At 42.7% G+C, this 13,711-nt stretch overlaps 1 protein-coding gene and 1 long non-coding RNA gene across 2 annotated transcripts; both read left to right on the top strand.

The window, feature by feature from the left end:
* The first annotated feature begins 142 nt into the window (after positions 1-142).
* Positions 143-9,542, top strand: LOC103383177 (hexokinase-1-like). The gene is made up of 15 exons (XM_017035420.2): positions 143-285; positions 461-556; positions 643-742; positions 1,216-1,399; positions 1,495-1,650; positions 1,734-1,967; positions 2,116-2,420; positions 2,640-2,788; positions 3,050-3,169; positions 3,261-3,356; positions 5,518-5,617; positions 5,739-5,922; positions 6,029-6,184; positions 7,354-7,587; positions 8,310-9,542. Exons 1-15 carry the CDS (start codon positions 202-204, stop codon positions 8,458-8,460), a joined length of 2,349 nt encoding a protein of 782 aa, XP_016890909.1. The 5' UTR covers positions 143-201; the 3' UTR covers positions 8,461-9,542.
* Positions 9,543-10,546: 1,004 nt separating this feature from the next.
* LOC103383139 (uncharacterized) lies at positions 10,547-13,518 on the top strand. The gene is made up of 2 exons (XR_521987.2): positions 10,547-11,840; positions 13,482-13,518. It is a non-coding gene; the product is annotated as an uncharacterized LOC103383139 (long non-coding RNA).
* The last annotated feature ends 193 nt before the right edge of the window (positions 13,519-13,711 follow it).

Below are 13,711 nucleotides of genomic sequence, written 5' to 3'. Positions count from 1 at the left end.
ATTTTTGTCACAAAATAAAATAGTCTTAATAGAATTCAATTGTTTTTTTATTTACATTTTTAGGTTTTAGAAGATCTATGTCTGTATGACCTCAGCTCGTACAAACAGAAACGAGCGGGAAATTACAGGGTTTTTTAAAAATAAGTTTTTCTTTTCCTTCTGCAGCTTTTTGACCATGTGGCAGAATGTCTGGGCGACTTCATGGACAAGCAAAAAATCAAGGATAAAAAGCTCCCGGTTGGATTTACCTTCTCATTCCCCTGCACTCAGACCAAACTGGATGAGGTAAACAATGGAGCCAAGCTGAGGTCATGTGACGTTAACTGTGCTTCCCACAACACTGTGATGTATTGTGTGACCTTTTGTCCCACGGTGACTGTTTAACTAGCTAGTTTGTGCTTCAACAAACACTTTGGTTTTTTTAGACGGTCCCTAAAACAGTTAAATGTTTCTGTTACAGGCCGTCTTGGTCAGATGGACCAAGAAATTTAAAGCCAACGGCGTTGAAGGATCTGATGTCGTGAAGCTCCTGAACAAGGCCATCAAAAAACGAGGAGTAAGTCGGGCTTTTTTTTATTTTTTTTATTGTGCTATGATGAAACCAGTCAAATGTAAGAGACTAAAATCCTCTTCTCACTCGAGGACTACGAAGCCGACATCATGGCGGTGGTCAATGACACGGTGGGCACCATGATGACTTGTGGGTTTGATGACCGGCGTTGTGAAGTGGGCATCATTATAGGTGAGGACACAGATGGTGTTGGTATTCTACCTGAAGCTGTACAGCAGGGCCCTACATTTACCATAAACACTGTTCTACCATGAGAGGGCGCCAGAGAGTTTTCAATTCACAGCCTGACATCTTTGAGACACACCTCACTAAAAACTGAACCTCTTAGAATCATTATGTACTGAAGTGACTCCCACACTTTTTCTGTAGCCCCTCACCCCAATTTATAGGTATTATAATTATAGTGCCCCCCCCAAAAAAAAAAAACACAGACAACTGCTAGTGCTAATAAACTAATTCACACAAAACTGGTATTCAAAACGGAAATACAATTAAATAGTAACGTAACGTTCTCACTGTGGCACAAATAAAGATAATGTTTAAATTCAAAATTATTTACACCAAATGGTGTCCCTCCCTCCCCATTTGGGAACCACTGATGTAATTTAATTTTTAATGAAAAGATTTTCATTTCATTTACTCAGGAACTGGAACCAACGCCTGCTACATGGAGGAGTTGCGTCACATCGACACGGTGGAGGGAGACGAAGGCCGAATGTGCATCAACACCGAGTGGGGGGCTTTTGGGGACGATGGCTCCCTGGAGGATCTGCGGACGGAGTACGACCGCGAGATTGACAGAGGCTCCATCAACCCAGGGAAGCAGCTGTAAGAATGTCCTCCACGACAGACAGTCTTATTTGAAAAGAAAAAAAAAAGAACAAGCAAATAAGTTTTGTTTTGTTCTCCTGACTTTTGCTCAGGTTTGAAAAGATGGCCAGTGGGATGTACATGGGGGAGTTGGTCCGACTCATCCTGGTCAAGATGGCCAAAGAAGGTCTGCTCTTTGAGGGACGGATCACTCCTGAGCTCCTAACCAAAGGCAAGATTGAGACCAAACACGTCTCTGCCATCGAAAAGTGAGTGACAGTCGTGCCATTCCACATTTGCCACACGACTCCCAAGTGCAGGAAAAATAAAATTTCTCTAACTCTGACTGCAGGACTAAAGAAGGACTGAAGAAGTGTATGGAAATCCTGACCAGGCTGGGAGTGGAGCCCTCTGAAGAGGACTGTGTGGCCGTGCAGCACGTGTGCACCATCGTGTCCTTCCGCTCGGCCAATCTGATCGCTGCCACGCTGGGTGGCATCCTGTGTCGCCTGAAGGAGAACAGGGGAGCCAACCGCCTCCGCACAACCGTGGGCATCGACGGCTCCATGTACAAGATGCATCCTCAGTAAGTGTGCAGTCGGCTAGGATGTACAGTATGGTATATGATCTTTATTTTTGCTTTCAAGCTGTGGTTCCCAAATGGATCGAGGGTCTCCTCTGAGACACAACACATCAGCCTCTTATCCATGGATGTTCTCTTGCTCTCTGAACAGATACTCTCGTCGTCTGCACAAGACCGTGCGCCGCCTGGTCCCAGACTGCGACGTGCGCTTCCTGCTGTCAGAGAGTGGGAGTGCGAAAGGCGCAGCCATGGTGACGGCAGTGGCGTACCGCTTGACGGAGCAGGCGCGCCAAATCCAGCAGACGCTGGCCGAGTTCCGTCTGAGCAAATCCCAACTTTTGGAAGTGAAGAAGCGCATGAGGGTCGAGATCGAACGAGGCCTGAAGAAGGAGACTCACCATGAGGCCACCGTGAAAATGCTGCCCACCTTTGTCCGGAGTACACCGGATGGATCAGGTGAGTGGAGAGGCAGGCGAGCTAATTGCTACACTAGGGAACGGCATACAAAATTTGTCCTCCCTTTTGGAGAACGGAACGCCTAATCTCCCGCGTGACAGGCGGAGATACTCAGCACTGACTGATAAAACTGTCCCAGACCAGACGTTTCTGGATAAATGTTCCTACTAATGTTCTACTAATTCCTGTATTTGATATTAATTCTCTCCCTGCACGTAGAAAATGGAGATTTTCTTGCTCTGGACCTCGGTGGGACAAACTTCCGTGTACTTCTTGTTAGGATTCGCAGTGGGAAACGGAGAACGGTAGAGATGCACAACAAAATCTACGCTATTCCTACAGAGGTCATGCAGGGCACTGGAGAGGAGGTAATGACAAGTTTTGACTAAGTTTTTTTTTTTTTTTTTTACCATGGAGCTCAGTGTTTACTGTTGCTAGAATGACAATTAGTCTCTGTAGCATAACTCCTAGTCTCGCTGGCTGACATTTAATTTTACTAGCGTGACATTTAGTCTTACAAGAAGACTTTATTCCTGTGTCTTATCCTATTTGAGCTCTGCCTTGTCCTTTTTTTTATTTTCTTTTGAACGTATGACTTCTAAATTGCATCATGCTTGTATCTCTTCCAGCTCTTCGACCACATTGTGCACTGCATCTCCGACTTCCTGGACTACATGGGAATGAAAAGCGCTCGACTGCCACTGGGCTTCACCTTCTCCTTCCCCTGTCTTCAGACCAGCTTGGACGCAGTACGTTTGACGTCCCACGTTCAGAGTTGACTTCTTTCTTTAGTCCGAGGGTCTGTGTGTGTTTGACTGTGTTTGTCCTGTAACTGCGCAGGGGACACTGGTAACCTGGACTAAAGGCTTCAAGGCCACGGACTGTGAGGGTGAAGATGTGGTGGAGCTTCTTCGGGAAGCAATCAAGAGGAAAGAGGTAATCTGAGATTGATTTGTTCACATTAGCTTCGTTGTTACCAGAAATGTAGACTCTGAGGCTTTTCACACACATTAAAGAAATGTAGACTCTGAGGCTTTTCACATTATCACATTATCATTTAATGTGATGTTTGTAGTGTGGTGATTCTGCACAGCCACACACACAAAAAAAAGGGAACACGGCTGCTGCTTAGAGAAGGGATCAGAGTTTTGCTCAAACAATTCCACACTTCTACACCTGAACCGTTAATCTGAAATAATCCTGCCTTGTTAAATTAACTTGTGGTTGCAGCTTTACTGAAGTTCACCTGCTCCACTCATGTCCAGAGCTCTGTGTACATGTGAGTCTGTGACTCCGGCTCTCACTGACTTTGGTTTTGTCTTTACACTCACTGTGTACGTATTGTCCCTGTATACAGATACGGTTAAATAATAATTTCTAAAAAAAAAAAATGTAATCTAGTTGTGTACTTAAACCTGTAGTTTATGAAAAAAAAGGTCTAAAATATTTAATTGTTTTAAATATCGTGCCATTAAAATGAATTAATTTTTAAACCAGAGGTTCAGAACAGAGGCTGATTGACCTATTTTTTTATTTCTTCTTGACTTCAGAACAGAGGCTGATTGACCTATTTCTTCTTGATTTTTTGATTTGTTTAAAATGTGAGAATACAACATTATTATTTGTTTATTTTCAGATACAGAAGTGAATTTGTTAAGAAATGTTTTCTTTTCCCATTTTAATAAGAATGGAGACAGTGACTTGACTACAAATATTTGTTTAACTACTTCATAAGCAAGTGTGAATTTTTTTAAATTTTTTTTTTTTAAATGACCAGACCAATTGAACACGTTTGGGGCCACGCCCCATCATTTACAGTAAGGGCATCTACAGTAGTGTTAAAGAAACTATTTGGATTTTTTTTTTTTTAAACTAAAACTTTCATTACTTGAAAAGTAGCCCATGTTCTACCAGACTCTAGTGAGAAAAAACAAAATCACATCACAGCACACAGTGTCTGTTGATCCACTGCTGCTGCTGTGAGAAAGTCAAACTAAATAACAGCTAAGTTTCCCAAACCGACCGTGCAAAAATGTTCATATTTCAGCTCTTTCGTACATTTCATACCTTCCGCTCTGAGTCTCTAATATTGGTTTTACGATTTTAGATGGAGAATCCAGTAAGTATTAAGTGATTGTAAATGAATAACGTACAGGTAAAGCATTGAGAAACCAGACCAGTGCGTGTTATTGTGTCAGCAGCATGACGACTTAACACTTGAGGGAACAAAAAAAACCAAACCCCCCTTTTTGCAGAGATGTTGTCGTTGTTGTTGGACTGCGGTGTGGAGTTTATTTTGTTTGTTGTGTTGGGTGTGTCTGGGTTTGTCTAACTGAACTCCTTCCAAAATCGCTCGTGTACGGGAATATGTGTGTATGCATGTACTGCTCATTGTGGCTTTGGAGAGGCTGCCAGATTAGAGATTAACTCATCTGTCAACATTTGAAGACAATCGTCAATCATTAAATGCTTGATTGGAAATTTGAAATTGAAATCCAGATAATCAGCTAATTAGTTTTGACAAGGATTAGCCCGCAAGCATGGGAAGCATCGTCTTAGAGTGTGTGAGGAAGGTGAAACTGTGCCTGTGTTTAAAGCTGGGGTAGAAAAGATGTTGAGTTAAATGAATGGATTAGAAAACAGATTTTCAGAGCTAATGCTACTTAGCCGCTACATAAACCTGTCCCTTCAGTCCTGTATTTTACGACACTAGTACCGACTGTCACTACACTAGTACTGACTGTCACTACACTAGTACTGACTGTCACAACACTAGTACCGACTATCACTACACTAGTACCGACTGTCACGACACTAGTACCGACTGTCACTACACTAGTACTGACTGTCACTACACTAGTATCGACTGTCACAACACTAGTACTGACTGTCACGACATTAGTACTGACTGTCACTACACTAGTACCGACTGTCACTACACTAGTACCGACTGTCACTACACTGGTACCGACTGTCACTACACTGGTACCGACTGTCAGTTCTACTCCAGCTTCAAACTCAGAGAGAATCATTGTTGTTGTTGTTGTTGTTTTGTTGTCTTGTGTCTCCAAACTAATTCCCATTTCTGTATCTGTAGGAGTTTGAACTAGATGTGGTCGCCATCGTGAACGACACAGTGGGGACCATGATGACCTGTGCATACGAGGAACCCAACTGTGAGGTTGGACTGATTGCGGGTGAGTTAATGTTGGTGGTTTTTAATTATTATTATTATTATTAACATGTCTGATCCTGTTGTGTTGAAAATGAGTGGACGAGGAGGACAGGGATTGATGTGGCGTGACTGTGTGTCCTCAGGGACCGGCAGCAACGCCTGTTACATGGAAGAGTTAAAAAACATTGAAATAGTGCCGGGGACCGAAGGCCGTATGTGCGTGAACATGGAGTGGGGCGCGTTTGGAGACAACGGCTGCCTAGACGACATCAGGACGGTGTACGACCAGGCGGTGGACGAGAACTCGCTCAACGAAGGCAAACAAAGGTCAAAGGGGTCAAAGGGGTTTTCTGTTGAAGGTATTTTTTTAAAGTAGGTTTTTTCGCCATGGGCGTCTAAAGTGATGTGTGTGTTGTTTTTTTTATGTGATCAGATATGAGAAGATGTGCAGCGGCATGTACCTGGGAGAAATCGTCAGGCAGATTCTGATCGATCTGACCAAACGTGGCTTCCTCTTCCGGGGACAGATTTCAGAGACGCTGAAGACGAGGGGAATCTTTGAGACAAAGTTCCTGTCACAAATAGAAAGGTAATGAATCTAAATAAATAAATAAATAAATGATATAGTCTGAGGACGACAGTAGATATAGTGAATTCACGTTTAATTTATCAGCATAAACAATACATTTTATTCATGTCAATTGTCCACAGGACACTGTTTTAGCATTTCTACTGATGGATGACGGTTGGTTATACAAAGTACATGAACATGAACCTTCCACTGAAGGTCCTGTTGTGATGAGTGTCACTCTGGGTCACACACTCTTCAAAAGACTCTTTGTGATCATCATGGAAATCCTCCAAAAAAATTAAAAAAAATAAATGACCCAAGTTCACACAGTGCAAAACAAAGAAATAAGAATAATACATTTGTTAAGTGTTTTCATCAGAAACAAAGACTGAAAAAAAAAAAGTCCAAACATTCAAATGAAAATATGTGTATAACTGAAGGACACGCATTGCACTCTACACCAGGGTTTACACACAGACAATTAACACAGTGGTACTTTTATTTACAGTATATACTTTTCAATGTATGATTAAGTAAAAAATACAAAATTGGAGCAGTGGTGGACAGAGGTTTCAGGTTTGAATCCACCTTCCCCACACACTGCGGCGCTGGAGTTGCAGTGGAGTTCTGAAAAAAAAAATCTGAAAAAATGTGATTCTAAAAGTGAATAAACGTCAAACACACACGTCGTGTTACAGATGTAGTGACACTGACTGTTGATTTCATTCTGGTTTTATTTGAATGGATGCCTGTTTGACGTCAAGTCGACTCGACTCTCTGAGTGCTGTCATTATGACTAGATATCAGTCAAGTTACCGTCTCACCCTGCCAGAAAAGGTTTGTTATTTTTTGAAAGATTCTTCTTGAGTACTGCAGAGTATTACTGCTCCAGAATATAGAATATTTTTCTGACCTGTAACAACTGTCGCTGTAAAAACACGCCTCGCTGCTGCTATGATTTAGAGGATAACTGTAGAAACGCCACATTGTTCAGGGGAGACGTAGCATCTGGGGGAATTACACGTCTGGGATTGAGGAGGGGGGGGGGCTGCAATGTGATGACTGGAGTTTACACACTCTTTAAGCCTACCTTGGCCTTGGACAACAGCTGTGAGGTATCCAGTGACTCTCCTGTTGTCGGCCCGACCTCTGACACCTCCTTTCTCCCCTCCCCTTGTTCTCCGCAGCGATCGTCTGGCGCTGCTACAGGTCAGGGCGATCCTGCAGCAGCTGGGCCTGGACAGCACCTGTGACGACAGTATTATCGTTAAAGAGGTGTGCGGCACGGTGTCCCGCCGCGCGGCTCAGATCTGTGGTGCCGGGATGGCTGCGGTGGTGGACAAGATCCGTGAGAACAGGGGACTGGATCACCTGGAAGTTACTGTAGGCGTAGACGGAACGCTGTACAAGCTGCATCCACAGTAAGTCAGAGCAGAGACGACAAACAGGAGGTGACGTGTTGGTTTTGACAAAACGTTGGTTCACAAACGCTACAAAAACGTCAGCGTTCAGTACATCCTCGCTGGGACGCTACGTCAGACCTGTGTCTGACATAGTCCTAGACCCGACTTAGTCAGGAAAAAAGTTACATTTTTGGAAGTATTCATCTGTACAGACAACAGAAGCACATTTGAAAATTTTTAAATTTTGAAAATTAATTGTAATATTTAGGACAGGGGTCTCCAACCCCTGGTCCACGGACCGGTGCCGCTCCATAGGTCAATTGGTACCAGGCCGCACACTTTAAAAAAAAAAGTACTTTAGTTTTACTAATCTTACTCTTTACTTTTTTACATTCAAAGATAATCTGGCAATAGTCTGGAAAATGTTTTATTTCAAAAGTTTAATGATCCTTCAATGTTGTTGAGGTATAACTGCATATTTGTACAAAAAAGGTTAGGGACCGTGAATTTAGATTACTCCTTTCCATGACACCATTATGATAGGAGGTGTTGTATTAAAATGTACTATATATATATATATATATATATATATAACCAAACCTTAGTAGAATAGTTCACTCAGTACTGTGTGCAGTTCATATTTTCTCCACTTGCTGCTCATCCTTCAGATGACAGCTGCAGTCGTTGCTTTTCCGTGCCTCCTGACCACAGCTTCCTGTCGCCTTCTCACCTCTTACCAGTTTCTCGCGGATCTTCCAAAAGACGGTGAAGGACCTCGCCCCCAAATGTGACGTCACCTTCCTGTTGTCCGAGGACGGCAGCGGTAAGGGTGCCGCCCTCATCACTGCGGTGGGTTGTCGCCAGAGGCAGCTGGACGCTCAGCAGCAGTAGAACTCTGAAGGAGTTCCCTCATGTTTTGTCTCTGACCACCACTACCACTACTACCTGCTGACCCCTACTTGACCTTCACCCTGCCAATCTCACAGACCCCAACTGCATCTCACGCTTGCGGCCGTGACTCCACCTGTGCCCCACCTCCCCTCCACCCCCCCTCCTCACAGCCAGAGAGAAATGCTGTACGCATAGGAAATTATCTAAATGAATTTGTCTATATGGAGGCAGGGGAGGAGGGCGTTTATTATTTCCATGTTTGTACATTTTCCTCACATGTTCGTGTCCATCTGGAAAGTATTCTCCTTGGGTGTGCAATATTTGTGTATTGCTTATTTTATTTTTATATGGAGAACAGATATATTACTGTATATATATATATGAATGAGGCCACTTTGAATTTCAGAGACAATTAGGGTTTTGCAGCGTGAACAAACAGGAAGTGTCTGCACTTTTTATACGAGAGTGAGAAAAGGCAGCAACTGACGTAACTTAGAAAAAACACCATTTCCAAAAGAAAAAGGGCTTGTCGCAAAAGAGTCGAACGCGAGAGTCACGGCTGTCGAGCGCACACTCATTTCACGTGCAGTCGCACATGCTCAGCTACTAACCCCATTTTTGTGTAACTGTCAGCGTAACTCACTAACTAGCGTTCCCCTGCGTCACCCATTTACTCCTCGAGAAGTGAGAAGCTAGAGCCGAGCCGGACGCTGGTGTTGGCGTGAAATCGTATTGATATTTGTGAACTGCTGTTGCTTTCGGTGTTGTGTTGACGAAACCCCACGTCTCCTTTGTCGTGTGTGTGCACAAATACTGTACACGTTTATCGGGGCCCAAGCAAAGTGTGAAGAATACCAAGAGAGAGCTTCTGTGTGTATTTTTGTGACTGAGCCTCAGTGTGTAGTGTGTAACAACCTGTTGATTTCCATGTCCAAAAGCTGTGTCAAGACTGCATGCCTTACACGGAGACAAATGCACTGGTTATTTTCCTCTTTCTTTTCTTTTCTTTTCTTTTCTTTTTTTTTTTTTTTTTTGTACATCAATAGATCTGTGACCGACAAAGTGAAAAGTGAATTCATTAAATTATATTTTATTGTGAAGTCACTTTTGTCGTCGTTTTCCTTAAAAGCTGAGCCTGAAATTCCAAAAGCAGAATGTGAGGGCAATTATAGATGAGTAATGCTAATGCTAATCTTCCCGTCCTGCAGCTTCACTTCATACCAGTATTTTTTGATGTAGTTGTTCTGGTATTTGACTAAATTTAGTTTTCTGAAAACTATATTTTTGTCCCTTCTACATGATAGAGAGTCATAAATTTACCAAATCTTTACAGATCGTCTGTGAACTCACATAAAAACATTTCTACGTAAGGGATTTTGCCTTTGGGTTTTTTTTATTTGTAAAAAAACAGAACCAGAAGTAAAATATAAGCATAAGTAAATTAGAGAATTACAGAGAATTGAGCCCACTGGTTTTGGCCCGCGGGCCATATGTTTGACACCCTGGATCTATATACTATACGACATGAGCATAGGTAATTTAAAATGACTCTATACATTTCCTACTGTGAGGGTTACACATGTATGTGTGTGTGTGTGTGAAAGACAAATAGAGACAGTAAGAAATTGAAAGACACACACACACAGGAAGAGGAAGAGGAGAGAGACAGACAGTACGATATAGAGAACAACCTGAGTTGTTCCCATGAATTATTTAATATTTTGTCCAAATACTGTATTTCTACTTCCAAATTGTGTATATAGGAGAAACAGGAGAAACTTCTGCTACTGGTGAAGTGCTTTCAAAGATGTTTTCTGTGCGGTATACGTATACGCCGGTTGCATGAGTATTACTGCAAATATTTTATAGTATTGAGTTTTACTTCTGGATCTCTGAGAGAAACGCAGAACACAGAGAATTAAAATTTACTGCTCTCATTCGCAGTGTGAACAACTCTACAAGTTGAAGGTAAAGAACAACAGTTCTTGCCTGATGTTTACAAATGTAAAACTATCCACATTCCTGCAGGGGGGGGGGTTTGCCTGATGTTTACAAATGTAAAACCACCCACATTCCTGCAGGGGGGGCTATAATTGTAATGCATGACTTTAATGTTAAAGATCGTTGTTTAACATATTGTACATTTTGATCCTCTTCCTTGGTGAAATGTGTTTTCACTGGGACTAGTAAAACTTTTTTTTTTATTGACTGCTCAGCAGATATAGAAATTGCACATCGACAAAGACAGGTTTGAGCGAGCTGTCAATCACCAACTGTCACTGGCCAACACAAAACTGCACTTTTCACTGCACTTCCTGCTGTTCCATGTACTGTAGCGGTACGCTTCTGACTAAGATGTGGTGAAAATACAAAATGGAAAACACAACGCCTACTGTATTCCTATGATTTAACTTTTTTAGACTAATATTCAGCCATTTTTGAGGCTCAGCCAAACTTGGATAATTTAGCTGATTCCCAACTGTACTCCACTTTGGGTCATAACTACAGTAGTTGCCCATATCTGTTGCTATATTAAATACTGGGAGATAATATTTCAACTTTAATAGACAACTTTTAATATCTTTACGACAGCATTTTTCTTTTATCGGAAGATGCTAACCAACTGGGAAAGTTCTACTCCGACAACAGGGGGCCTGTTAGATGAAACATCTGTTAAAAACATGAGTAAAATGCCTTCAGATGAACCTGGTTCCGTTTTACTTTTCTTGATCCACTTAAAAGTACCCAGAGCAGAAATGTTTATGTTTTTAGAAAACAAATGCGTACTGCGTCTTTAAGAAACCTGGCAACCCCTTCTGTGCCAGATTGCAACATACACATACTGTATATCTGTGGTTGGCCTGGAGCAAATTATCGAGTTGGTTTTTTTTTTCTTTTGTTTGTTTCTTTTTGGCTCTCGGAGGGAAAACTTTGAGCAGCTATGTAGAGCAAATACCGTGTAATTACGCCTTCATTAATCATTCGTTTCATATTTCTGCTTCGTATTATACTTTGTTCCAAACACAGAACGTCAAATGTCGATGTTTAAAACCCACGTAGTACAACGTCTTCGTCTCGTATGTGTACATGTTGTGCCCTACTTTCCCCATGGGTGTGACCATAAAAACTTATTAATTGGAGCCGTACCACAGGGACTCGGACTCGGACTAGCTTAGCAGACGTTTAGCGTCAGCGGCTCCACATCCCTCAGGGACTCTCTTCTCCCCGTGTGTGTGTGTGTGTGTTTGTGTACGCGCCTGTGTGCGTGTGTTTGTCTTACAGCTCCTTATCAGGTTGGTTGCGTTACTACACCCTGGGCTTCCTGCTGCATCCATCTGCCTCAAACTAACAAGCGGCGGACTGTCACTGCGCACCCGAAGGTACGGTGTCACGGTAAAACATCATGCAGTCGCACGACTTTTTAAAAAAAAAAAAATGCTGCGCGTTAACGTTTACAGACGGCGCACGGAAAAAGGGTGGCAGTCTTGTTAGCCGTGGTGCTAGCTGTTACTAGTTGTGTGTACGGTGAATTGATGCTAGCTGGTACTTCAGCTACATTAGACGGGTGTTGATTGGAGGTTTTTTTTTTTTTTTAACGCGTTGCCAACGGTTAATCGATATTTCACTTTTCACCCTGGAGTCCAATATGAGGCTAGGGCGTTGTTTGCATGAACACGTCCGTGTATTTTGTGCGCATTTTCGCGCTGCTACTGTCCACAGCTAACGGGGGCTAACGTTAGCCCGTGGTGGTTAGCGTTCTGTGGTTAGTTACCTGTGGAACGGGTACAGGCTGCAACACTGTCGTTCCTCTGCAGTGTGTTTTTTTTTTACCTCACATTGCTGTGGTCTTTGTTTTGTCAATTTTATGGCTAAAATGTGTGTTTGTGTTGCTGGCGAACAGGGTGGTGTTGTGGTAAAAACATTGTGTACTCTATTAAACTGACCCCGACGAGCTGCTGCATGTGCACACCAACGGCACGTGTTGGGGAATTTAAATGTAAAACAGGTGTTTAATGGTGATGAGGGACCTTTCTGATGGTTGGTGACCTGCGGGCACCCGCGTCACAGACGACCCCCGTGATCGGCCGCCGATAAAACGTGTATATATATAAAGAATAAATCTTAAAAATTACTCGGCATTTCAGAACAACATCTTTATTTTGTATTTTTGTCTGCATCGATTAAACATTGCCATCTGCTGAATATAATTGTATAATTATAATTGTGACTAGGTTGTCATCGATTTCAATGTATCCATGCGGAGCTCCTGCTGTTCCTTGAAGCTGTACACCTCCAACTGTGGAGGTGACTGAACTTTACACAGATGTCGTTTACATTAAAAAAAACAACTGCTGTCATCTTGGTCTATTTTCCTGAACAGTTTTGCTTAAAAAAAAAAAAAATTCAAAAAAAGAAGAAAAACAATTTGCATTGGCTCTGTCTCCAAACCTGAACACACTACCATACACACCATAAAATGTTTAAACAAACCGTGGTTTAATAGTAGTGTCCTGTCCTGTAGTCCGTCTGATCTGGCTTAAAGCTTCACTAAGTTTTCATCAAAACCCACTGATTTTCGTTGCTGATCAACAACCTCCTGATTGCTAACAACTTTGGTTGTCGGTGGTCAAAAATGGCCTCATCTCGTTTTGGCCTGACATGGTTTAAACCAGTGTTTCCCCAAATTTTATTCTGGGGATTCATATTTTAAAAGTCACAAATCTTCGCGACCCAAGTCAATAGACATTATTCGTAAACTCCTGGGAAAGATGATGCGAGATGAAAAAATTCTTGTGACCCACCTGAGGGCCACGACCCAGTCTTTGGGAAACAATGGTTTAAACTACCCCCACTCTCCCCAATAAACAACAAACTGTTTGTCATGTACGCCCAACAGACCTTGTTTGGATAACATACTGCAGACTCAAGGACAACTCAAGGGTGAAATATTTGTTTGTCTGATGAAGTGTTGATGTCATGCCAACAGTTTCATAACGTATTACCATTGGTTCATTTATCAGGTTGAAACGGACTGTGAATCTCGTGGACTTTCTCAGGACAAAACCGGCAGCTCGTCTCCACCGCCCGGCAGCAGAAGTTCAACCGCTTCCAACAGATCCATGACTGTTTGACGGGACACTGCCCCACCGTGGCCCATGCACTGTACCCGTTTCCCTCCCCGTCCTTCTTATCCCTCAAGCTGACGCAAAACCCGAGGCACCTTCCTCCCCTCCCCCACCCCCACCCCCAC

The sequence above is a fragment of the Cynoglossus semilaevis genome, chromosome 9 (genome assembly GCF_000523025.1).
Source record: "Cynoglossus semilaevis isolate Cse_v1.0 chromosome 9, Cse_v1.0, whole genome shotgun sequence".
Lineage (NCBI taxonomy): Eukaryota > Metazoa > Chordata > Actinopteri > Pleuronectiformes > Cynoglossidae > Cynoglossus > Cynoglossus semilaevis.
This window is presented reverse-complemented; position numbering and strand designations above follow the sequence as displayed.

Coding starts and splice junctions, on each gene's coding strand:
- LOC103383177 (XM_017035420.2), top strand. CDS start 202: ATGGACAAGCAAAAAATCAAGGATAAAAAGCTCCCGGTTGGATTTACC. Junction 557..642: donor AGGCCATCAAAAAACGAGGA/GTAAGTCGGGCT, acceptor TTCTCACTCGAG/GACTACGAAGCCGACATCAT. Junction 3,170..3,260: donor TTCAGACCAGCTTGGACGCA/GTACGTTTGACG, acceptor GTAACTGCGCAG/GGGACACTGGTAACCTGGAC.